Source organism: Harmonia axyridis, chromosome 1 (genome assembly GCF_914767665.1).
Source record: "Harmonia axyridis chromosome 1, icHarAxyr1.1, whole genome shotgun sequence".
Lineage (NCBI taxonomy): Eukaryota > Metazoa > Arthropoda > Insecta > Coleoptera > Coccinellidae > Harmonia > Harmonia axyridis.
The window spans coordinates 40,106,323-40,131,759 of record NC_059501.1 but is presented as its reverse complement, the minus strand read 5'-3'; the positions used below and the strand labels follow the sequence as shown (position 1 = coordinate 40,131,759).

The 25,437-nt window shown below is 34.5% G+C and overlaps 5 protein-coding genes across 5 annotated transcripts; all 5 read left to right on the top strand.

The window, feature by feature from the left end:
* The first annotated feature begins 268 nt into the window (after window positions 1-268).
* LOC123688587 lies at window positions 269-1,985 on the top strand. The gene is made up of 4 exons (XM_045627178.1): window positions 269-610; window positions 669-919; window positions 1,018-1,100; window positions 1,192-1,985. Exons 3-4 carry the CDS (start codon window positions 1,079-1,081, stop codon window positions 1,983-1,985), a joined length of 816 nt encoding a protein of 271 aa, XP_045483134.1. The 5' UTR covers window positions 269-610; window positions 669-919; window positions 1,018-1,078.
* A 1,236-nt stretch (window positions 1,986-3,221) lies between these two features.
* Window positions 3,222-4,620, top strand: LOC123688582. The gene is made up of 2 exons (XM_045627166.1): window positions 3,222-3,402; window positions 3,488-4,620. Exons 1-2 carry the CDS (start codon window positions 3,222-3,224, stop codon window positions 4,618-4,620), a joined length of 1,314 nt encoding a protein of 437 aa, XP_045483122.1.
* Window positions 4,621-17,133: 12,513 nt separating this feature from the next.
* On the top strand, window positions 17,134-19,272 carry LOC123681004 (tigger transposable element-derived protein 6-like). Its single transcript, XM_045619166.1, has 2 exons — window positions 17,134-17,608; window positions 17,706-19,272. Exons 1-2 carry the CDS (start codon window positions 17,511-17,513, stop codon window positions 19,159-19,161), a joined length of 1,554 nt encoding a protein of 517 aa, XP_045475122.1. The 5' UTR covers window positions 17,134-17,510; the 3' UTR covers window positions 19,162-19,272.
* A 110-nt stretch (window positions 19,273-19,382) lies between these two features.
* LOC123688573 (protein FAM200A-like) lies at window positions 19,383-21,407 on the top strand. Its single transcript, XM_045627155.1, has 3 exons — window positions 19,383-19,566; window positions 19,672-19,847; window positions 19,906-21,407. Exons 1-3 carry the CDS (start codon window positions 19,538-19,540, stop codon window positions 21,405-21,407), a joined length of 1,707 nt encoding a protein of 568 aa, XP_045483111.1. The 5' UTR covers window positions 19,383-19,537.
* Window positions 21,408-22,543: 1,136 nt separating this feature from the next.
* Window positions 22,544-25,059, top strand: LOC123688564 (zinc finger BED domain-containing protein 4-like). The gene is made up of 2 exons (XM_045627151.1): window positions 22,544-22,670; window positions 23,258-25,059. Exons 1-2 carry the CDS (start codon window positions 22,544-22,546, stop codon window positions 25,057-25,059), a joined length of 1,929 nt encoding a protein of 642 aa, XP_045483107.1.
* Window positions 25,060-25,437: the final 378 nt, after the last annotated feature.

Genomic DNA, 25,437 nt, shown 5'->3' with positions numbered 1-25,437 from the left:
GGTCTATGGTCAGTTTATTATTAAAAAGGCCATCCATTCATACATGAGCTGCTTTCCAGTCAGGTGCGTGTCACCACGGGGCTCGGCGCACTAGAGCTTCGAGCCCTTGCTATGAGTGGAACGCTCCAAAACCAAACTGTCAAATTAAACGCAGTGATAGTATCTGTTATCTCTGTCATACGTAAACAAACCGAGTTTGGCATTCAACAGCTGTCTAAGGGCGACACCAAAGATTAAGGAGAGAAAGATAGGAAACGAAGCGACCCAGACGACGCCAGCGACATCTGGTGCGTCAGATGTGAACTAAATTGGTTAAAATATTATTACGGAGGCTATTTATAAACTATATAAGATTAGATTAATCTAATCTTTGCTTTTGAGTTAAATCGAAGATTAGGGTTATATTTTTGTTTGTAAACGTGCTGTGCAAAGATTAGTGTTGTGGTTATTAAGCACACGTGTTATTGAACCTGTTTATCAAAGATTAATATTAATTTGCTGTTCTTGTCAAGATGAGTCGTGGTTCATATTGTATGGTATTAACCTGCTCGAACAATAAACTTAAAAACCCAAAGCTCGCGTTTTTTACATTACCGAAGGACATGAAAATGTAAGTTTAAGTAGTCAATTCAATATAACAAAATCATCTAATTCCTATTATTATTCAGTGCCAAAAGTTGGATCGAATTCTCTGGACGCAAAGATCTTGACCTGGGTGCTTCGAAAAACTATAGAATGTGTAGTGAGCATTTTACAGAAAACCAATTCAAATGTATATATCCACGGATATTGCTTTGGCGTGGAAGTATTCCTCATGTGAATGGACCTAAATCAGATGTTCTTCCTCAATCAGAGTCTAAGATGATCATCCATGAAGAAACTGTTCAAACGAATCAAAACGTAGCTCTATCTAATATTGGTGAGTTTTTCCTGTTATTAATTGAATCACAAATGTATAGATTAAATATCACACAAAGGAATTGAAAACTGAGTGACATTGTATTTCTTTTTTTGTAGAAAGATTCTGCGTTTGCTGTGAACAAATATTATCATTAGATAATTTTTGAAAAGAGGACACATGAATGCAAATCATATTTGTAGTAAGTCTAGTTACTTGAAGTTGTTGAATGAAATTATCAATTCAAATTAGTGATAAATGCAATAAGATGAAATTGTTTTTCTTTTTTCTAGATGTTACAATGGAATCAGAAGGTTTTACAGAAGCAAGTAGCAGTTCGGCCACCCCCAAACGTAGTGGTAGTAAGCTGAGCCCCTTAACCAACCAGAGAATTGAAAGAATGAAGGCTAAAATCAATTCTTTGAAGTGCAAAATATTTAGGCGTAAAGTTCCCCACTGTTTTTGCAAAGGAAGACCCATCGAGGCTACCAATAGAACAAACATCTCAAGATTGATATGTGAATCAAAACGATACCTTTCCAAAGATGCTCATATTATTTTTGCTAATGAGTTGAAAGCAAACTTTGTTAATAAATTCAACAGAAGATATGATGATGACTTGAAAGAAATGTGCTTGTTATGGTATTATGCTTCACCAAAGGGTTATAAAGCATTATCCAAATCACTCAACTTACCCACTGTTAGGAGTTTGAGAAATTGGCAGGCGAAGCTTAAAATTTCTCCTGGTATAAGTCCAGCCATAGAGGAATCGCTCAAAATTCATTTTAAAAATTGCACAGACCAAAAAAGAAAAATTTGTATATTGATTTTTGACGAAATTTCTCTTAGTGAAGAGATTCATTATAATAGGGCGACAGATAAAGTAATTGGAGTTGTTGATACTGGCAACATAAGGAGAAATGTTGACCTGCAGGATGAAAATGCCATATATTATGTTAGCGGATATATGGCAAAGAAATTTCTAAAATTGCACCCTTGTGAAAAATGTAAAAGTTTAGTCGTGGACGATGAAAAAAAATTAACAGGTCAGCATCAATTGTTCACATATTTCAAACAGGGGGAATAACTGCCAGAATCTGAAGGATTGCTTTATGCTTCTCAAAGTTTTTATGAATATATAAAGAAGCTTGAAGTAATCCATAATGTGCACTTCAAGGACCTTCTACATAGTAGGCATATAGTGGGGGATCTAGTGGAAATAGTCAGAGGAAAAAATGAAATTTCATTTGATCTGTGTACACCAGAAGCCTCTGGCCATTTCCTCAAGATGTTTATGACTACACGTTGTCTTTGGGGTGTTCGGTTCGAAAATCAAAATAAAATAAAAAAAGTTAATACAAAAAATCAAAAACTAAGAAATGTATGCAATGAATAATGATTCACATTTAAGATTATTACTTATTTTTATGTATATATTCTTCTGTACATTTTATTATGTTTATTCAATTGAATTAAAAATTCCACTAATTTGACAAAGCATTTTTATTTAAATAATCTCTTAATATGTTAATTTTATAATATATATATATATACATATTCTTTCGAGAAAGAGCAATAACAATTATTAATTTCAAACAATCAAGCATAATATGTGTCGATGAATCTCAGTACTAGCAGAGGAAATGTAACGGGGCATCATACATTTCAGCGTATGATACAAGAGAACAGATAAAAAACTCTGTCTCCCCGTATAAAAAAATATATTATAATATGGTATAAAAAATAGAAGCTACTAGTGAATGTGGAATACTGTGAAGATTTGAAATTCGCGCCAGATATAGATTTCTTTTTCGTTAGATGATTTCAGCGCCACCTGTTCCTTTAGATGTAAACTACGAGCCTAAAAGTGGGTCGCCATTTAGCACTAGGGTTAGTACGGCGTTTCCTATCTTTCTCTCCCTAATCTTTGGGCGACACACTTGCTTGTGTTTGTATTTTATAGAGAACGTATGTGTTGTGTAATAATTATAATGGAAGATTTTGTGTTAGTGAGTATTATAGAGTATTTGTTTTTGGAGAATATATAAGGGAAGTAAAATCATGAAATAATTTCTCGATTCTGAATTGATTTCTTTGAAACTCACTTATGTTTTTGAAAAGGCCAATTGTTTTAGAAACAATTTGAAATACATTATTCGCTTTATATTTCTCCGTGCATATCATTTAATAGATCTAAAAATCAATTATTATATTACAGAGAGAATAACTGAAATCACAAGATATTGTGTGGCATCCCGAGAGATGCGTATAAAAAAAAAGGGACAATCACAAATTTCACAGGAAAAATTATTTAAGAAGCGAGATGATACCTACTTCTTCTTCCAGCAGTAGCTCCAGTAGTAGTAGTGAAGAAGAATTAAGTTCAAGGCCTAAAAAAAGGAGAAAAGTGGCAAATTTTGTTGAAGAAGTGGTAGCAGGCTACGACGAAGTAATATTCAAAGAACATTTTCGTATGTCAAGAAGGACTTTTCAAATATTGATAGGTGAGCTCACATTGTTGAAGTATATTTATTTCATCAAGAATATCACTTCATCATATTTATGTTCAATTGATTTATTTTATTACAGATAGATTTCAAAGAAGCCCTTGTTCAGCTAGACCTAACAACAAATCGGAAATTCCTTCAGATAAGGCAGTCTTATTGACTATATGGTATTTATCAAATACTGAAACTTTCCGTCAAATATCAGATAGATTTAATTTATCATTGAGTTCAGCTCATCGAACTTTCTTTAGGGTGATTGACTTCCTACTCAATTTAAGATCAGAATTTATCAGATGGCCAACTGATCAGGAGAAAATCCAAATCAGCTCTGAATTTTCAAAAAAGCAAGGCTTTGCTGGGGTTATTGGTTGTATTGATGGTAGCCACATAAAAATTAATAGACCCGGCAATGACCGAGAATCATATATTAATAGAAAAGGTTATCATATTATTTTGATCCAAGGAATTGCGGATCATAAAAAAATATTCACAAATGTCTTCTGTGGAGAAGCAGGGTCCTTGCATGACTCAAGATTACTTAGAAAATCAAATTTATTTGAAAAAGCTGAAGAAGACCCTGCCCTTTTTGGTGAATATTATTTGTTGGGTGACTCAGATGTCCATCTCTCCGATGGCTTTTACCTCCATTCAATGCAAATAATATGCAGAGGAAAAATTGAAGAAATCAAGTTGAGCAATTATAATACGATTGAGGAATTTTTTGTTGATTTCGAGAAAACAACAAATGACTTTAAAGCAGCCGGTGGAAGAATGGATGAACCACAGAAGATGAGATACTTACTCAGTGCCTTACCTCCAAGTTACAGTTTCATTGGTGTAGTTCCTGGAGAGCAGAGAACGGTAGACTACGTAAAGTCAAAAATAAAAGAAAAAAACATGACGTCTAATGACGCTAAAAACAAAACTAATATTAGTACATTTACAGCAAAAACTGCAGCCCAATGTTTTATATGTGGAAAGACGGGCCACTTTAAGAAGAACTGTTGCCATGGTCAAGGAAGAAACCCAATCAATCAAATTCGAGGAAGAAACCGTGGTCAAGGAAGATACCAAACCAATCAAGGGCAGCGAGGAATACAGAGAAGTTCCAACCGAGGCAGATTTCACAAAGGTGGTGGTCGAGGCACAGGTCAAGATCAACTCAGAGGTGAATCGCTAAGCACTCACCAAGATAACTCTTCATCACAGTCATGAACAGCTCAAGTATGTAATCCAGAAATAAATCAAGTAGGGTGTCGTGGAAATGAAGAATGTGATAATGGTGAAATTAATTGGTTGTTGGATATTGGACGTACCGACCATATTGAAAGCGACCAAGAAAGGTGCTATCAAAAGCTATTTTGGCCAAAAATGTATAGATTTTAAAAATGTTTATTTTGTAAAAGGTATTTAACAAAATTCATTAAGTTTTTAGACAAAATTGTGCAAAACATTGCACAATTGGTGCAAAACATTGCACAATAGTAGCCAAAAATGAAAATTCAAAAATTTATAATCAATCGATAGAATTAATAATCATTGCTGACAAAGTAGACAATCTCTATTGTATAAAAAGCTTTGTATCAAAATTTGATGATTTGCAGCCATGTGAATATTTCATAAAAAGCAGTAATCAAATTTGATTAATAAAACCATGATATATAACAATAATTCCCTTTATATCTAGTTGACTATTTCTGGACCAACAAAGCTGGTCTTGGAAAAATTACTAAGAGGGCCAAGACGTCAAAAATATTCAGAAGTGTAGAGGGCTTTTGCTCTCACACTACTATTCTCCTCGAGCATATTCATATGTGAGAAACACCTTCAATAATTCTTTGCCTGAGCCACGTACCTTGCGTACATGGTACAGTAAAATAGATGGTGGGTTTCAACAAACTGGCTCTGAAAGGAATTACAGATAAAGTAACTAAACCCAAAATTCATGGGAAAGACTTGGTAGGTGCTCTCTTGATGCATGAGATTTCTATCAGAAAATTGATAGAATGGAATGAGGGCAAATTTGAAGGAATTTCTGACTCTAAAGGTTATTTTGGGGAAGAAAATCAAGAAATAGAAGAAGCCAGAGAAGTCTTAGTTTTTATGGTAGTTTTTTAATGAAAACTATCGCTGTTTCCTATTTCTTCACCAATGGTGTGAATGCTCAAGATAAAGCCTCTATTATGTTGAAGTTGCTTGAGCATATTGATGAGACGGGACTTAGGATTGCAACCATAACTTTTGATGGCTTGCCAACGAATTTCAAAATGGCTGAGATTCTAGGAGCAGACTTCTCTGATAAGGATTCTTTGAAACCATGGTTTTCTTTCCCAATAGAAAATGAGAAGCGGCGTATATATACCATATTGGACCCAAGCCACATGATAAAATTGGTCATAAATAGTCTTGGGTCCAAATAAATTTTGATTCATGACCAAAGAGGCACCATAGAATGGCAGTATATTAAGAAGCTTGTGAATTTTCAAAATTCACAAGGACATGCAGCCACAAAAATTCGACTGAGGAATATTAATTATGAAAGAAAAGATGAAGGTGAAGTTAGCAACATAGACTCTTAGTAAATTATATCAGATGCATTAAATTTTCTGGAAAAAGATTTAAAAATTTCTGATTCATAAATGCAGAAAACACATCAGATTTCTGCAGAATATTCATTAATTTATTCAATATATTCAATTGCAGAAATCTTTATTGCAAAACCTCTCATGGAAAAACTCTTTCTACTGAAACTTCCACCTTTATTTTTCTTTTGTAAATAATCATACCTACAATTATATTGATAATCTCAAGTTAGCTAATAAAAAAAAGTTATTAATTCTGAAGTTAAGACAGGATTATTAGGATTCATGATTAATATAGTCAGCCTCAAAAGTCAATGAAGATTTTATAAATTGTCAGAATCCACCCCTGAAATATCTATTGAGCAATAAGTTCTCGCAAGATCATTTGGAGATATTTTTTAGCTCATTAGGAAGTAGAGGTAGATTCAATAATAATCCTACTTCAAGACAGTTTGAGGTTGCTTTCAAGAGGCTGCTATTGCATACGCATGTGAAAGCCTCATCTTCCGCTAACGTAATTAGCATTGATAATACTGAGTTACTGGCCCTTGATAATAGCAATGTGTGTTAAGAAATAAAGAAATCATTCAATATTACTAGAGACCTCTGTTGGTCAGTAGAAAGTTGTTAAGTTGGAGTTGCAGTTGTTTATTTCGTAAAGTCGGTATGACAGTAATCAAATGAATCAACTGACGACCAACGAATAAAATTGTAACATACCTATATAATAATCTTCTAATGTTCAGTTGCTTGTATGGTTAAATTTGATCTTTATTAAACTCATTAAAACTACGTTTCTGGTATTGAAATAAAAGTAAAACCCTAACATTTGTCAGGTTACGGGTCCAGACCCGCTAGTGCCACTGCGTTTCAAAAATAAAATCTACGTGATCCAATATCAAATAATATCGAAAAATAAAAATCCAAAAACTGCTGTATACCAGTATACCTTAAATGGCGGCGTCTGTAGAAGAAATGATGCTCATCGAAAAACTGAAGGACAGTGAAACTTATGAATTATGGAAATTCCAAATAACAATATTGTTCAAATTCAATTCTCTATATGAAATTGTGGAAGGTGCAAAAAAATTCGAAGATGCAATAAAAGACAACGAAAAAATCGATTGGAAAAGAAAAGATGCCCAGGCTCAAAAAGCAATTATAACATCCATCGACAGAAAGCTGTCGCACGAACGATGACGCACCAGTGGCGGCCGCTCAGAGGAGGTAGAGGAGGCCGGGCCTCCCCTAATTTTACCGCATTATATTTAATTCTTAGTTCAAGTCCAACTATATTATGTTAACCTAAATCAATAGAATATTCAAATTTCTGGATACTTTTTACCCCAATATTTCATCATATTTATACATTCTCCGCAACAGACTTCAAAACTGAGAAGATTGCGCATCGCTACACCGTACTACAGGCATGCGATGCGCTAAAGAATACAGCAGACTCCAGACGCGGGTCGCGGAGGCCCAATTCCCCTCTAGTCGCGTTTGTCTTGAACGTAGAATTTCAAATTTCTCCCGATACGAAGCTCCGGCCACTCTAAATTCGAGCTGGATATCACGTGACGGAGGCCCTGTCTCCGTTGACCGTAAGCATATATTCGTTTAACCCGAACGGCCCGAACATGATCCACGGCGATTAACGATGGGTCTATATCAGCTGTTTCTGTTTATTAGCGCCAGAATTAGGGAAAGATAAAGATAGGTCAGTACTTTTTATTCCTTTCGGCGTGTGGTTTGTGGTTTCGTGTTAGGATTGTTCGGCAAAATTTGTAGGTAAGGAAGGATATTGGCTGGCTATTCAGATATATTTTATCGAGAAAAATGGAAACGGAAACGTCGGAAACTAGAAATGAAAATTATAGTGTCAGTAGGGAACTCAGAGTTACTGAAGATATTGTAGATTTTATTTTGATTAAAAAGTTCAGCCAAATGCCTTACGATGACAAAATTTTCATTACAAAAATTATAAAAACACCTCAGCCTGCTATGCAAAATTTAATTGTCAATTCCAGGCATAATCGTTCCTTCTGCGTCCAATGGTACAATAAATGCGAGTGGCTGACCGGAAGTACAGTTCGGAATAAATTATTTTGTTGGTTTTGTTTACTTTTCTCCGACGATTCAGAAAACAATGTGTGGTCAAAATTAGGGTATTGGGATTTAAAAAATTTACAGAGGTCTATTGAAAGACATGGCAGATCAAAATCTCATTTAGGCGCATCATTTAAATTTAAATTGTTCGGAAAACTCAATATTATAAATTCACTTGATCAGGGTCATAGGCAAACTATCATAGATCATAACGAAAAGGTCAAAGAAAACAGGGATATTTTGAAAAGATTACTTGACGCAGTTATGTTCCTTTGTTTTCAAGAATTGCCGTTTAGAGGACATGATGAAAGTGTAGATTCGGATAATATGGGGAAATTTTAAAGAGCTATTGTGTTTCATTAGTCGCTATGATTCAAAATTAGAAAAGTTTTTGAATGATGCCACTGTTTTCTCTGGGACGTCAAAATCTATTCAAAACGATTTGATCGAAGCGGTTAGTTTTGTAGTGCGGAGTAAAATTGAGGCGGAATTGCAAAATTCATTGTTTTTTGATGATTTTTTGATGAAACGGTAGACATTACATGTAGCTCGCAGTTGTCCATAGTTTTTAGATATGAAAATAAGGAGGGGCAAATAGTTGAAAGATTTGCAGGATTTTTTGCAGACGCAGGTCGAACTGCCGATTCCTTATTCAAATTTTTGACAGAAACGTTCAACAAATTAAATTTAGAAAAAAATTGATAGCGCAGACGTATGATGGAGCTTCAGTTATGGCAGGTCATTTAAATGGACTGCAGGCAAAAATTAAAAACATCGCCCCTCAGGCACTTTTCACGCATTGCTATGCTCACGCACTAAATTTAGTTTTAAGTAAAGCTAAATTTAGTTTTAAGTAAAGCTTGCTCGGGTAGTATCAAAGAATGTAAATTTTTTTTTGCAAATTTGTCTGGTTTTTCTTCATTTTTTTCCAAATCTTCTAAAAGAACAGAGGTTCTCAATGCAGTGGGGTCCAATCGATTACCATCAAATGCGGCAACAAGGTGGAATTTTACATCTAGGATTGTTTTCACAGTATTTTCGAACAGGGACAAGTTAATAGAAGTTTTTGACCATTTTATAAACCACGAAGATTTCAAACATGATCAGCAGACAATCAGAGAAGCGATTGGGTTGAAGAAATATCTTAATGATCCAGAATTCATTTTTCTTTTACATACATTCAAATTCATTTTCGAACACACTGACGTAGTATTTTCAATTTTACAGAATAAAATGACGGATATTTCATATGCCAAAAAACGCTTGATCACATTAATGAACACATTGCAAGATTTTAGAAATAATGAAATTAATTTCAATCAAATTTATAATAGAATTTTTGAAGACTCTCAAGCCGATGAGCCGCAGTCAAAAAGAAGAAAAACTACCTTTAATCTCCCAAATGTAATACAAAATTATCGCCAAATATTTAATGAAATTTTAGATACAATTAACAATCAAATTCGAATCAGGTTTTCAGATTTAGATAAATTAGAGTTTTTCGTTTTAGTTAGGAAAGACAAATTCAATTCATATTGTTAGGAATTTCCGGAATCATTATTTGGCTCTCTATTAAATCATTATTCTTTCTTTGACCCAATAGCACTACGTAATGAATTAATAACTGTTTATGATGATGGTGAATTATTCAAAAATTGTGAAACGTCTGCGGAAATGATTGCATTTATCTTCAACAACGATTTAGTTACTTGCTTGCCAGAATTTTATAAACTGCTTTGTTTAATAGTAACGATACCGGTTACATCTGCGTCAGTTGAGAGAAGTTCTTCTGCTCTTAAGCGAATAAAATTTTTTTCCAGGAACACCATTAGTCAAGATAGGTTAAAAATAATATCTCTAATTTCAATAGAAAAACGGTTCATTAAACAACTCACCCAACAGACTACGTTTTATGAGGAAATAATAGATGTCTTTGCCAACCAAAAAGATAGACGAATACCTTTAAATTACAAAAAAATCTAGTTAAATAACGATGTCTCCACACGCTTCAAATTTATATTCATAGTTAGGTATACCACAAATTCCACGCCGAAAATTACCCTTTCCTATTACCCCGAGTATTATCCTATTCAGAAACAACTTCACAACTTTCTTTTTTAATTCCTTCAATAACTTATGATAGAGTAAGATCCCAGAGCGATAAGACACAACTTATTTTCACATAAATGAAACCTCATGTTCTCAGTAGTGTCTTATGTGCTAAGAATACCTGCGCGCTTGTGGAGCTTGCCGAGTGACACCTGGGCAGGTACCAGGTGTGAAAGGTAACTAAAATTAATAGTTACCTAACTTAAATTTTCATAGCTGATTTTTAAATATATTTTGTAGAGTGTTATTATAAAGTTATACCATAAGCGTCAGACACTTTTCGTGGGCCAGTACTTTTGTCAGACGCTTTAAAGCTCTACAAAAAATAAATTAACTTAACTTATTTTTACATGTCTGACATTTAAATATGTTGTTCAGACAATTGTTACGAAGTTATATTTAATTAGTCAGACAAAATTGATTGACCAAACACCCCCTAAACAGCAAAATAATTCTGCCGTGAGTATGAGCGCGAAAGCATTATAGGTGCGTTTCGGAGCGAGTTAGACGGTCTTACTAACTCAGTTCCCCTTCTCTCATTCGTGTAATTCTTCTGTGTATTGTGTATGTGTCCTTTGGGTACAACCTAATAGTATACAGTATAGTTTGGGTCTGTGAGACCACATGTTTTCGTTGTTTACGTCGTGTGATTTGTGAGTTATTTACATTACTTATTAACGTGAAAATCATGGAAGAAACAGAACCAGCAAAATTAACGTGTACATTTTGTGAAAAATCTAGTGATAAATTAATATTATTTACCGAGATAACATTAAAAAAGTGTAAAATTATTTTACAACAGCGAGTGACACATAACCTAAAATTTAAAGACGTAGTTTTACCTGAAGATTTATATGATAAAGGTTATCATCGGGAATGCTATAAAAATTTTACTGCTCTGCCCAAAAAATATTATTCTGAGATTCCAGAAAAAACTAAAATCAGTAAAAATAAAATTTCTCCGAGCATTGTTGACAAACCATTTGTTGCATCGACATCAATTTTACCTAGTAGTACAAGTACTAATAGTGATACATCCACAGCATCTACCTCAACTGAACAAAATAATTCTACTGTTGCCGATTCAGATTTAGTGTCCAACTCAATTTCAGCTAGTGCTACTCTTGAACCTTTTGTAATATCTGAGCCAAATGTCGATCAAGGTATTGAATTTGAATCAGTTGAACCGGTGTCTTGTAATTCTGGAGATTCTTGTGTGGCAGGTGAAAATGATTTTCATTTGTCTACCAATCAAGTCCTGTTAAGAAAGAATGGCGGTAGGCGACAATTTGCAGTTATAATTACTTTAACACTTTATTGAGAATAATAATTTATAAATTATTATTCTCAATAAAGTGTTAAAGTAATTATAACTGCAAATTGTCGCCTACCGCCATTCTTTCTTAACAAAGTCTCAAATACGGAATCAAAAACGAATTAGTTTGGTTATTGCAAGCAGTTATCTTCTGGATCTTGAAGAAATGGCTTCAGCAGCAGTTGAGGGAACCAAAAATGATCATGATCTCTGTCCTGTCTGCAGTAAACCGTATAGAGAAGAAAGGATGGTAGAATGTACCCGATGCAAAAAATGGTGTTGTTATGAGTGTGTAAAAGTCACAGATGACATCTCTGAAAATGAAAATTGGAAATGCCCAAAATGTGAAGCTGGAAATGAAAAGATGAATTCCACTTCACCTAATCGTTCTCAGAAGATTACACCCACCCATACACCAAGAACCAGCATACATGGTTCCTCAAGAAGAAGTGCAAAATCATTTGGCTCTTCAATAATAAAACTGAAGCTGCAGTTCATTCAAGAGGAAAGAGAACTTATTCGAAAAGAGCGCAAGTTGGCTCAAGAAGCGCGAAGACTTATTGAAGAAAATGATGACAGCCAAGAAATTAGCGATGACGAAATATTGACTACGAATCCCATTAAAAATAAAATGTTATCTTTGAAAATTGAAGAAGCTGTTGAAACATCAGATCCTGCAGTTCAAAAATTTCATCCACCAGTGAAAGAAGAAAAAGTTTCAAAATTACTATCACCAACCGAACAATCGAGAGTTGATGGAAGCTTCCTTTCACCTCAGCAATATGCTGCACGAAAAAGCACTCCAAGTGAACTACCAATTTTCACTGGAAATCCATATGATTGGCCATTATTTAAAAGCAGTTTCGATAGATCAACTGAATTATGCGGTTTGGATAACAATGAAAACCTTATAAGATTACAAAAATCATTGAAAGGTGTAGCCAAATCAAGTGTATCCAGTTTTTTGATTCTACCTGAATGTGTTCCTCAAATTATATCAACACTCGAAATTCTTTTTGGAAGACCAGAGCAAATAATAGAAGCTCATATTAATCTTATTCGGCGACAACCAGCCCCAAAACCAGATAAATTAGAAAGTTTAGTGGAATATGCCTTGGCAGTAAAAAATTTATGTGTTTCTTTAGAAGCTGCCAAATTAAGTGATTACCTCAACAACCCTACACTTATGCACGAATTGATTTCAAAATTACCTTCTCAAGTGAAAATTAACTGGGCAATGCACAGAACCTCCTTAAAATCATTCAAAGGATTGAGTGAATTTGCAGACTGGATATATCAAGTAGCAGTTAATGTTTGTACTGCTCTTCCAACCCTAAGCACAAATGATCAAAATAAATTTCAAAGGAATGAGCGAACTAACATTCACAACTCTCCAAGACAGTCAGAATCTCGCCATTGTTGGATTTGTAAGGGAGACTGCACATCTGTTACAGCTTGTAAAGAATTTATTCAATATCCCGTTACTAAAAAATGGGAAGTTGTTAAGGATTTAAACTTGTGCAGACTTTGTTTAAAGAAACACCGTTTTCCATGCAAATATCCTGTCAGGTGCAAAAACAACCATTGTAATCGGAAACATCACCCAATGCTTCATAAAGACACATTCAAGGTAGCTAAAGAACCAGAAATCGTTAATACTCAAAACGAAACATCTGTCGAAAACATTCCAGTGACTTTTTCTGGCGAATGTAATATATCCAAAAGCAGCAATCAAAATGGCATACTTGAGAGGTTTAGACAACTGGGATTTGGCATTACCTCTACGAGTGAAGGAAGGACAAATTGGGGAGCCTATAGCAGCCAGATGCAGGCTAGGATGGTCTATATTTGCATTTCCAAAAATAAGAAATGTTCCTGTTAATGAAAATCATAGTTTTCACATCTGTTGTTGTGAGGAGAATATTATGAATAATCAAGATCTTTTTGAAGCTACCAAAAATTATTTCGACATAGAAAATTTAGGAATTCAACAAGTTAAATTGTTAGAATCTGAAGAGATGCAACGAGCTAGAAAATTACAAAATGATACTCTCATTCAAATTGGAAACCAATACAAAATTGGACTTCTCTGGAAGTATGATCAGTTGAAGTTGCCTGACAGTAAACCTATGGCCTTTAAACGACTGAAATGCATCGAGAATAGAATTTTGAAAGATCCCGAAATAAGCGAAAAAAATGAAAATTGAAGAATTTATAACCCATCATCAGGCAATGGAACTGGTTATAAATATGGAAAGATTCAGCAAATACAACAGACTTCTACGAACAACGGCATATCTGAGAGATCAGATGAAATCAGTGTGCTTATGTCATGAAAGCTATAAGAATGTGAAAGCTCTAACTAAGATGGAGGAGCAAAAGAAAAAGAAAGAAAACAACAAGAATAGCAAATCTATGAAAACACCCTATGAGGGTAAAATAGATGACACAAATGCAACAGGATCTAGGAAAACAATAACATCAGGCGTTTTTACAGCAACAGGACTATCCGTCACTCCTCGAAGAGAGGAGTCTCAAACAGTTTCTGTAAAGTCAGTCCCAGAGACAACTATAGACATGTCCTTGTTTTTACAAGAAGCTCCAGAAACAGAATCTACAGATATTCAATGTACTGATACACAAGCCTCAGCAGAACTCCCAGCGAGTTACAATGAAATTGAAAACCAAGATTTGGAGCCCTCTGATCAGGAAGCAAAAAGTGATCCGGATTCAGAATCTCGTCCCGTCATTACAATTGAAGATCACATTCAGCAAGATTCAATCTTGGACCAAGTTCTAACAAAAAACACTCAGTTGGAAGAACAGATTGAACATCTACAAAAGGAATGTGAACAATTAAAGAAGAAAACCCGCTCGACCCCTTCTATTGATCCTCTAGTAATGATCAATAAATTCATCGAAACATACTCTTCTACGGGCTCATGTATCCAATCGTTTATGGTTGAAAATCCGGATCTTTTAACTCAATCTTGTCAATTTCTTCTTATTGGAGATATTATAACAAACCAGATTCGTCAATTAGAAGAGAAAATCAACGAGAGCACAAAACAACAAGTTCAATTCGTAAGTGATATAGGCGACTCTGTGAAGCAACATAATGATCTAATCTACTCTACTATGCAAAAATTAGATGATTGTATATCAAAACAAAATGAATTGTCTGTACAATTAAAAATGGTACAAGAGTCTATGAAATCCAGTCGGAGAATGCCAGCTGAAAAAACAGTAACGTATTTGAGACTTTGTTAAGAAAGAATGGCGGTAGGCGACAATTTGCAGTTATAATTATTTTAACACTTTATTGAGAATAATAATTTATAAATTAAATAACTCAAATACGGTCGCCGTTCTGATATATTTCAATCTGAATAATTTTCTTTTTTCTTTCATTTCCTTGGCGACCGGTAATTTGATTTAATGATCTGGAATAACTGAAACATTTTCCACAAGTCCCATTTGAAAATAATATAAATAATGACGATAATGAAAAGTGTATATTTTGTGATAGAAAAACTAAAAGACATAAATTAAAAAGACTCCCATTGCATACGTGCAATAAATATGATTTTTTTTTTAAATTAAATGAAGAAGACTCCGCGGAATTTATAGAGAGAGTGCAAGATGTACTAGAGTCAACAATCTATTATCACCAAAAAGGTAAACAAAGACCATTTAAAATATTAATGAAGAGACCTGAGTATCAGCAAGCTTTGATGCACTTTGGTGATCCTGAATTATTAACCGATGAGCACAGACAAGAAGATATTTTCAAGACTACTCAAAAGTTTATCTGTGAAATCTATAGTGTTCCTGATACATACGATGTTAACGCTGCCCGTCTTCAGCTATTTTTAAATAATTACAGCGTATCTAATATAAATGAAGAATTTAACCGTAAAAATTTAAAAAACTTTGATGCAAGCAGCTTACCACCGTGTAAAACTGAGCTATTTCAACAATTTCTACGAGCTAATTATAACATTTCTAGCATATGGAATTATGCTCATGAAAAACAACCAACCATTTTTACTCCTGAACAAAATGGATGGAGGTTAGAGGAAAACCAGTTTCACTTTCATTGGTTTGATGGTGACCAATTACCAAGGGACGTTGGTGAATCTCTTCAACAATCAGGTACTATAATTAGAGTTCAAGATTAAAATTTATTTAACTAGTAATTTTATGTATTTTAATTCTTTTGATTATTTTTTGCAGAAGAAGTCAGCAACAACATAACTGATGACGATGAAGATGATGACTTAGTTGGACAGTATCGTGATTGGTTAAATGATGAAAATTCAAATAATTGTTATGATGATTGCGATGATTAAACAATAAAATAAATGCTTATTTTAATTAATTATGGGTCAATTTTTTTTTACAAAAATGATTTTGTAAAAAAAATAATTTCAAATGATATTTTTGACAATGAAATAAAAATTTTTCTAAGAAAAAATAGCTCTGAACAGATTAATTATACCAGAAATATTAAATGAATTAATTTACTTTCATACTGACTAATTATTACGTTAATATTGAAATAGAGATGCAAAAATTTTATATCGGAAGCTGTACCGTAAGTATTTTTCATATATTTACTCTAAGACGCATGCGCATAATGCTTTCGCGCTCATACTCACGGCAGAATAATTTTGCTGTTTAGGGGGTGTTTGGTCAATCAATTTTGTCTGACTAATTAAATATAACTTCGTAACAATTGTCTGAACAACATATTTAAATGTCAGACATGTAAAAATAAGTTAAGTTTATTTATTTTTTGTAGAGCTTTAAAGCGTCTGACAAAAGTACTGGCCCACGAAAAGTGTCTGACGCTTATGGTATAACTTTATAATAACACTCTACAAAATATATTTAAAAATCAGCTATGAAAATTTAAGTTAGGTAACTATTAATTTTAGTTACCTTTCACACCTGGTACCTGCCCAGGTGTCACTCGGCAAGCTCCACAAGCGCGCAGGTATTCTGAGCACATAAGACACTACTGAGAACATGAGGTTTCATTTATGTGAAAATAAGTTGTGTCTTATCGCTCTGGGATCTTGGACTATGAGAGGATATCTTTATTTCATATTCATTCTGAAAGAGTTTTTTTTTACATTTCCTCAGCACGAGAAGGTTGAGAACGAGAAAGTATTTTTTATAGAGATGCCACGAATAGTGGTTTGGCCGAATACCGAATATTCGGCAACGCTGTCGGCCGAAGCGCCGAATATTCGGCCGCCGAATATTCGGCACTAAGTACCATGCTAGTCGAGCGCAGTGTTGCCAGAAATGCAGAATTTTCTGCAATATGCAGAATTTCAGCCTTCAAAAAGGGCTAATGAAGAAAAGAAGAATATTTCACGAAAACCACTAAAATATGCAGAATTTTTGAAATTCACATGTATTTGAAATTATTTTATTCATTTCATCTTTCATCCCTCAGAGAAAAGTTTTCTTTTCATCATCCATTTGTGACAGAGACATCTCACGGTTAAATGATTCAGCTACGAGCTACGACTCGAAATTATTGGCAATTCGACATCGAGATGGCGCTAGCAACAGCAAAATACAGTGAAACCTCCCTTGGCGGACACTCCCCATAAACGGACGCTCCCCACAAACGGACAATTTCCCTGGAACGGAGAAATTCGGGACAATTTTCTTGTTATACGAATTCTCATAAGCGGACACCTCTATCGGACGGACACGGACACCACAATTTTCCCAGCGGTGCCGAAAAACCTCCCATTAACGGACACGGAATTCTGAAGAGCGGCCAAAAATGAATATGTTGGTACCCACCAGTCAAAGACGATCTTGTAGTATTATTTTAACCCAACCGCGCAAACAGGAACTTCGGGGAACCCCCTTCATTTCGTTCATAATCGTCACAACCCAAATACGTTCTTAGTTTTCAATACACAGTATTACACAGTGCCGCTAGCAGTGAAACGCATGTTATTAGAATCATGGCGCCTAGAAAAAGATTTCTGACGTTGAAAGAGAAAATGGAGCTGATAAATATTGCAGAAAAGGAGAATTCATCAGTGCGCAAGTTAGCAGAAAGGTTAGTCATTCCTTCCGAAGTTATAAGAAGTTCAATTGTTCAAACCAGAAAGTTTAAATTTTGATAAGTTGTGTAATTTTTTCTTGAATCTTTTCAGATTCAACATAGGTAAAACTCAGGCGGCGGCAATTGTGAAACAGAAAGATAGAATTCGCGATATGTGGCAATCTGGTGATAGTCTGCAGCAAAAACTATGTAGATTGAAAAACATTCCAGAAAAAATTGACAGAGATTGTCTAGATTGGTTTTCCCGAGTGCGAAATCAGAACATCCCGGTTTCAGGACCATTGATTAAAGCGAAAGCGAAAGAAATTGCAAGCATGTTGAATTATGATAAATTCAGTGCTTCAAATGGATGGTTGCAAAAATGGAGGACAAGGCATAATATAAGTTTCAAAGCTATATCTGGCGAATCTGCGGATGTTAATGTAGAAAATGTAAATGAATTTCTACAAAATTTGCCATCTCTTCTTTTAGGATATAAACCAGAAGATATTTTCAACGCTGATGAAAGCGGTTTGTACTTTCGGGCACTACCAGATAAAACAATGGCACTCAAAAAAGAAAAATGCGTTGGCGGTAAAATGTCAAAAGAGAGGCTCACTATTTTATTCTGTGCTAACATGACTGGTCAAAAAGAAAAATTATTAGTAATCGGAAAAGCCGCCTGTCCACGCGCACTTAAGAATGTTTCAATCAAAGACCTGCCAGTTACATGGAAATCAAATTCCAAAGCATGGATGACTGGCGTCATAATGAAGGAATGGCTCATAGATATGGACCGAAGAATGAGGTTCCAAAAGAGGAAAATATTGCTATTTCTGGATAATGCTGGTTCACATCCGAAGGATGTGAATCTAACTAATATAAAACTATGTTTCTTACCACCTAACTGCACTTCGGTGTGTCAACCTTTGGACCAAGGCATAATAAAAAATGTTAAATTTTTCTACAGAGACTTGATACTGAAACATGTTCTATCAAAAATGGATAGTGCTTCATCAGCTTCAGAATTATCGAAATCAATAAATATTCTGGAAGCACTGTATTTCATTAAAACAGCTTGGGACAACGTTGCTCAGAGAACTATCCAAAATTGCTTCACTAAAGCGGGATTCAAGAAAAATGGGCCTTCTTCGAATCTCTCTGAAGAGGCATATGACGAAGAAGACTGCGTACCCTTGTCAGTACTAGCCACCTTTTTCAAAAACTGTAAAGCAGTGTGCAACACAGTGGATGATAGAGAATTTATTGATTTAGACGAAGAAATTACTACTGAAGAGCATTCCGATTTTGTCGATAAAAATGGAGAGAAAGATGACGAAGATCGAATTGAACAGGAGAGCAACATAGAAGGTTGCATTATTTCCGAAAGCACCAAAATAAAAACCAATAGCGAAGCACTGAAATTGATTGGCGAATTGAAAATATTTGCCCAAGAAGATTTTGTGGCTTTTCGACTGGTTAAAAATCTGGAGACCCACTTTCAAACACGTCTACTTTCTGAAAGAGAAAAAAAAATGACACAATCCAAGATTACTTATTTTTTCTGAATGAAATTCATAATGTACATAAACTGTTTCTGTAACAGCTTCATACTTTGCAATTCATTTTTCTTTAAAAAGTATATACATATTATATTTCAATAAATGCATTTCGTTTTATTTCTCTTTGTATTTATTTTGAACCTTCCCACAAGCGTACACCTCCCACGACCGGACAAAAAAGCTGGAACCAACGGTGTCCGCTCTTGGGAGGTTTCACTGTATTGCAGTGTGCTACATCTTTTTATAGAAACTGTAAACTGGTAAAGTCCCGACACTCCCGACTGTCGGTAATTTTACATTTCATTCTTCTGCCTTCTACTTAATAATATTGCTTTGTCGCCATTGTCATTTGATTTATGCTAGTTAACAGATTTATTTAAAAATGAGTTCAAGTGAAGAAGATTATCAGGGGTAAGAAACATCATTATATCAAAATATGTACGCATATTTATTAATTAATTATTTTATTTTGGCGAGACTACGACTTATATTAATTATTCTGTATTTTATTTTTAGATTTTCCATAACAATGGACAAATCGCAGCAGGCCTCTACAAGTTCCCATGGGAAAAACGATACAGATACACCCACAAAAAAAAGAAAATATCGTGGCGACTTAAGTGTGGACGAAAAACAAAAAGTTTTCAAAAGGAAGTTCCATTCAGATTGGAAAAATGAGGAAGAATTTAAAGGTAAAGCAATAATGAAACTGAAATGAGTTTATATTTAAATTTTTTTTTTGGTTCACAGGGTGGCTCTGTGAAGTGCCAAATGAACAAGGAAAATTCAAATGTCAATTGTGCAATTGTATTCTTTCACTAAGAGCTGGAAAACAGGAAGTAGTTAAGCATGCTAATTCAAAAAAGCATTTAGCTAAAATCAATGCGAGAAAATCGACACCATCGGTTAAAAGCATGTTTCAAGAATCCCAGACAGCAACTTCAATAAAGGACGAAATTGCGACAGCCGAGATTCGTATTAGTGCTTTTTTCGCAGAACACAATATTGCTGTTTCTGTAGCCGATGATCTCGTAGATTTAATTAAAGTCACCTGCAACAAACCTGATGTTGTTAAAGGAATATCACTTGCAAGAACAAAAACAACGAAAGTGATAAATAATGTATTATGCAAAGTTGAAACAAGTGAACTAATTTCAATCTTGAAGGTAATTAAGTTTAGCATTTTAGTAGATGAAAGCACAGACTTAAGTATGGATAAATACCTATGTATTTTAGTGAGATATGTTTGTCCCGAATCAGGTAATTTAATGACTAAATTACTTAAAATGTTGAAATTAGAAGCAACTGATACCACAGCAGAAAATATTTACAGACAGTTTAAACAATTTTTCAAGGCATGCGATATTCGTTTAACTAACATTATTGGGTTAGCTTCTGACGGAGCGAATGTAATGTTGGGTAAGCACAATTCCTTTATGACAAGATTGATGGCTGATACAAAAGTATTAGTTGTTTTGAAATGTATTTGCCATAGTGCAGCTATAATAGCAAGTACTGCATGCAATGTTTTACCTGCAGCTCCTGAGGATTTATTACGGGCCTTAAGCTCATATGTATCCGCTAGTGGTAAACGATCTGCTCAGCTAGCCGAATTACAGGAGTATCTGAATAATTCTAAAAAAAAAATTTTAAAACTGTCTTCAACAAGGTGGCTGTGCCTGCATCAGTGTATTGAAAGGGTTTTAGAAATGTGGTCTACTTTGCAGCACTTTTTTCTACTGGCCTCTACTGAGGACCATCTTAAACAAACGAAATTCATATTAGATGCTTTGAATTGTAGCGAGACCAAGGCCTACCTTTTATTTTTGAAATATGTTCTTAATTTTCTGAACTCTTTTAATGCGCTGTTTCAGGCCAAAACAGTCCTTATCCATCAATTAGGAGCAGAAAGCAGACGTATTTACTTCAAATTTTGTAATAACTTTATAAAACCAAGTGAAATCAAAATTGATGTTAACTGCAATCTCCCAATTAATTTTGTAGATATATGGAAAGTTTATTTAGGGTCTGACTGTGAAAATTTCATTTTAAATTTAGAAGTAGATGTACAAAAAAAAATTAGATTGAAATGTTTAGAATTTTATTCAGTTTGTTGTAGAGAAATGCAGAATCGTTTACCGAAGCAAGATATCTTTTTTAATGAATTATTGTTTATAACACCAAAGATTGCTTTGTCATTAGAAAGGCCTGAGGAATGCCAACAAATTTCGGCGGTTATTTCAAGATTTTAGATAAAAAAAATGAAATAGAAACAGAGTGGCGAAATATTCAATTTCACTTCAGTGATGAAGAGAAAATGGAATTATTGGAGTTGCCGATTTCCAAATTTTGGCATAGAATAAGAGAAACCAAAGATTTTAGTGACAAAAGTATATTTATCAATATTGCTACTTTAGCATTACTTGTACTTTCGCTGCCACACTCAAATGCAGGAGCTGAAAGGGTATTTTCAATAATGAATGATGTGAAAACAAAAAAGCGGAATAGACTTCAAGAAAATACATTGAATTCTCTTTGTGTATTGCGTAGCCATTTTCAAGAGACTGGAACAAATGCTGCAAAAATGTGTGTCAATGAAAAACATTTAGATTTGATGAAATCAAAAAATTTATATTGCTAATAAGGTATTATGTTGTGTTTTGAACTTCTGTTCTGTTATACCTATGAAATGAATAGGTAATTTTTAATTTTACTATATTATTTTTTATTCATTAAACGTTTAAATTTGATAAAATCAAAAAATTTATATACCTAATTAGGTATTATGTTGTGTTCTGAACTTTATCTATATTATTTTTTATCCATTAAACATTTGTTGATTATGTTGAATTTGTTTTTCATTAACTTAGGGAGGTGGGAGGGTTTCAGCGTGAACCAATTTTGAATTTTGGCGCGTGCATATATGTCAAAATAATTTTGAATTTTGGCGCGTGCATATCTTTCAAAATATTTGCAGATTTCTGTAATGGCTACAATTCCCACAGAAGAAATCTGTGAAAAGAAAATTTGACACGAGCACCCATAGAAATATATAACAATATATATGTTATATATTTCTATGCGAGCACCACCACCCCACCCCTCCCCCCCCAGGATTTGCTGTTTTCGGTGACAAAAAACCACTGCAGAATTTTTGATGTTAAATTGAAGAAAATTCATATAAATAATCTGGCAACACTGGTCGAGCGAGTAAATAATGCGACAGGTTGCGACCTGTCTCCACTCTCCAGTGTGCGCGGCGCGGTCGGGGTGAGGCTATTTGATAGTTTCAGTTGCGAGTGAATCACGTCACGGCACGCATTGTCAGATTAATATAAATAACTTTAATAAGTCAGACCAATAAATTCAATTGTTTGTTCTTTAAAAAATGACACCAATTAATAAAAAATCGGCTATATGGGAATATTACGAGATTTGTAGTGAAAATAATAAACTAGCCAATTGTTTGCTGTGTAGTAGCAAGATTTCAAGAGGAGGAGAAGGAAAGAAAGCAAGTAAATAAAATCTTGAATTAATTTAACAACTCGTTTACACGATATCTACGTCAAAATGAGGATTCGTGATTTGAGACCTGCCCGTCATATCTATTTCACGATTTGAAAACTTTCTTACTGCCGTTAAAACGAATAATACGTGAAAAAGACATGGTCGGCGTTTGAAAAAGTTGTAAGTTGATGTTGTTGTTATTGTTTTAAGGAAATTAAAATTTAAAGGCAGAAAAGAGAAATGAAATAAGTAGGTAGGGAAACGTTAACAGTGGATAAATAAATCTATACTAATATTATAAAGCGGAAGAGTTTGTTTGTTTGTTTAAACGCGCTAATCTCAGGAACTACTGGTCCGATTTGAAAAATTCTTTTTTTGTTGGATAGTCCATTTATAGAGGAAGGCTACAGGATAATTTTTATTCCGGGAAAAAATATTTATCCTGGGAAAAAACTGCAGCGGGCGAAGCCGCTACCGGAAAGCTATTAAATAATAAATCATCCAGTAAAGTTTATTTTTTTGTATTGGATTGAAAATGTTATTGCATAACTTAGTTAGCTACTTGTAATTCATTTTAGTTTTTTTTCATTTTCAGCTACAACTTCTTTAAAGAACCATCTTAAATCCAAACATGCTGAACAATACGCTACTTTAACTGATGTTCCATCGACAAGTGGCAGCGATAAGGGCGGTACTTCTACTTCCACCGATTCCAAGATACCTGCAGTACCTGGAACTCCCCGATCTAGAGACCGGCAGCTAACCCTGAAGGAAACATCTGAAAGGAAATTGCTATGGGACATTAATGATCCGAAATCAATAAAATATCACTACTTGATAGGTGAAATGATTGCTTTAGACAACGAACCATTATCACTTGTTGAACGGGTCGGATTTCAGAGGCTTATGGCAACCGCTGTGCCCCATTATAGAGTACCTGGTCGTACTTACATGACCGAGAAAGTTGTTCCTGATATATACAACAGAATTTGGTCTAAAATAGAGGCCAGTATTTCGCAGGCGACAGCTGTATCAGTGACATCTGATATATGGACATGTCAGCACAATAACGAGAGCTTTTTGAGCTTCACTGCGCACTGGATATCTCCACAGTTCAATCTGGAACATGGCGTTTTAGCTATGAAACCGTTTCCCAGCTCACATTCGGGTACCAATATTGCAAAAGAACTCAATGCTATTACAGAAAGATGGAATATTCCTAAAAGTAAGATCCATTTACTTGTCCATGATAGTGGGGCTAATATGATAAAAGGTGTGCGAGATGCTGGATACGATTCAGGAAGGTGCTTTATTCATTCATTGCAACGAGCTATAGAGGAATCGCTTAAATCTCAACCAGAGGTACTACAGATGGTAGCTGCTGCTAGACGAATTGTTACCCATTTTAATCATTCAGGCTTAGCAGAGCAGAAACTTAAATCCATTCAACAAGAACTTAACTTGCCTAACCACCAACTAGTACAAGATGTGAGCACACGCTGGAATTCTACGTATTATTTAATGGAGCGATTATTCGAACAAAAGCGAGCTGTATCCTTGTACATAACAGATCATGAAACTTTAAATAATCTAACACATGCTCAATGGGAATTAATGGAACAATGTATTAAACTCCTCAAACCATTCGAAGAGATTACAAAAATAACCAGCTCAGGTATTTCCTGCATCTCCGAAGTGATTCCACATGCAATTACTTTATCAAAATATCTAGGAAAGGCAGAGACAGCTGAAAGAGTACCAAATTTAGTGACAATTAGATCTTCACTACAAGCCGAGCTTGAAAAGCGATTTAATTTTGACGAGAACAACAAATATCTGGTGGCTACGTTTCTCGATCCACGCTTCAAAACAAGTTTTCTAGGTTTTGTTCAAGCAGAAAGAGCAAGACAAAAAATTCTTCTAGAAGCTCTGAAACTGAGTTGTAATGATGATGAGTCTAGTAGTACCGATGACGATTCTTCTCCACGTCGTAAGAAAAGAAACATGAACGAAAATGATAAGACATTTGAAACACACGACAGTTTCTGGAACTGCTTTGAGGAAGTCGCTAAAGATAATATGCGAAATAGTAATGATGAAGAGAACGTGGAGAAGAATGCTGTGGCAAATGAGATGGATTTGTATTTGAAATCAATTCGCATAGATCGGAAAGCTGATCCTTACAAGTGGTGGTCAGCAAATGAAAACCAATACCCTAACCTTTCGAAATTTGCTAAAGTTTATCTATCTTCTCCCGGGAGTAGCGTGTATAGTGAGAGGTTGTTTTCTGAAGCTGGTATCATTTATGACGAAAAGCGTAATCGCTTGCTACCATCAAACGCTGAAAAGCTTGTTTTTATACATCACAACTTACCGCTGATTAATTTTACTTATTAAAGTATTGTAATTTTCATAATAAATAATACAAATCTTGATTAATATGATGTTTTTTTTCCATGATTTGGTATTCGGTATTCGGCCGAATAGTACCTATTATTCGGCCGAATACCGAATACCAAACAAAGTGGCCGAATACCGAATAGTTGCCGAATATTCGTGGCATCTCTAATTTTTAAGTTATGTTGAGTTTTTTGTTACTTTTATGAATATTGTTGATTTTTACTTTTTTTATGAGAATATTTTTTATTTCTTCATTTGTTACATCCCAACCTTTTCACAGTCCTTTTTCCCAATCCTTAAGCAAGAGTACTCTACACCTCCACGTTGGTTCTTGCTGGGCAACAGTGACATGCATATGCTTTCCACATTGATTTT

Bases quoted from the DNA above. Each gene is read 5' to 3' on its own strand.
- LOC123681004 (XM_045619166.1), top strand. From the start codon at position 17,511: ATGGCGCCTAGAAAAAGATTTCTGACGTTGAAAGAGAAAATGGAGCTG. The intron at 17,609-17,705 runs GTTAGTCATTCC...GAATCTTTTCAG, and splicing joins GTGCGCAAGTTAGCAGAAAG to ATTCAACATAGGTAAAACTC.
- LOC123688573 (XM_045627155.1), top strand. From the start codon at position 19,538: ATGAGTTCAAGTGAAGAAGATTATCAGGG. The intron at 19,567-19,671 runs GTAAGAAACATC...TTTTATTTTTAG, and splicing joins AGTGAAGAAGATTATCAGGG to ATTTTCCATAACAATGGACA. The intron at 19,848-19,905 runs GTAAAGCAATAA...TTTGGTTCACAG, and splicing joins AAATGAGGAAGAATTTAAAG to GGTGGCTCTGTGAAGTGCCA.
- LOC123688587 (XM_045627178.1), top strand. From the start codon at position 1,079: ATGAATGCAAATCATATTTGTA. The intron at 1,101-1,191 runs GTAAGTCTAGTT...TCTTTTTTCTAG, and splicing joins GAATGCAAATCATATTTGTA to ATGTTACAATGGAATCAGAA.
- LOC123688564 (XM_045627151.1), top strand. From the start codon at position 22,544: ATGACACCAATTAATAAAAAATCGGCTATATGGGAATATTACGAGATT. The intron at 22,671-23,257 runs GTAAATAAAATC...TTTCATTTTCAG, and splicing joins AGGAGAAGGAAAGAAAGCAA to CTACAACTTCTTTAAAGAAC.
- LOC123688582 (XM_045627166.1), top strand. From the start codon at position 3,222: ATGATACCTACTTCTTCTTCCAGCAGTAGCTCCAGTAGTAGTAGTGAA. The intron at 3,403-3,487 runs GTGAGCTCACAT...ATTTTATTACAG, and splicing joins GACTTTTCAAATATTGATAG to ATAGATTTCAAAGAAGCCCT.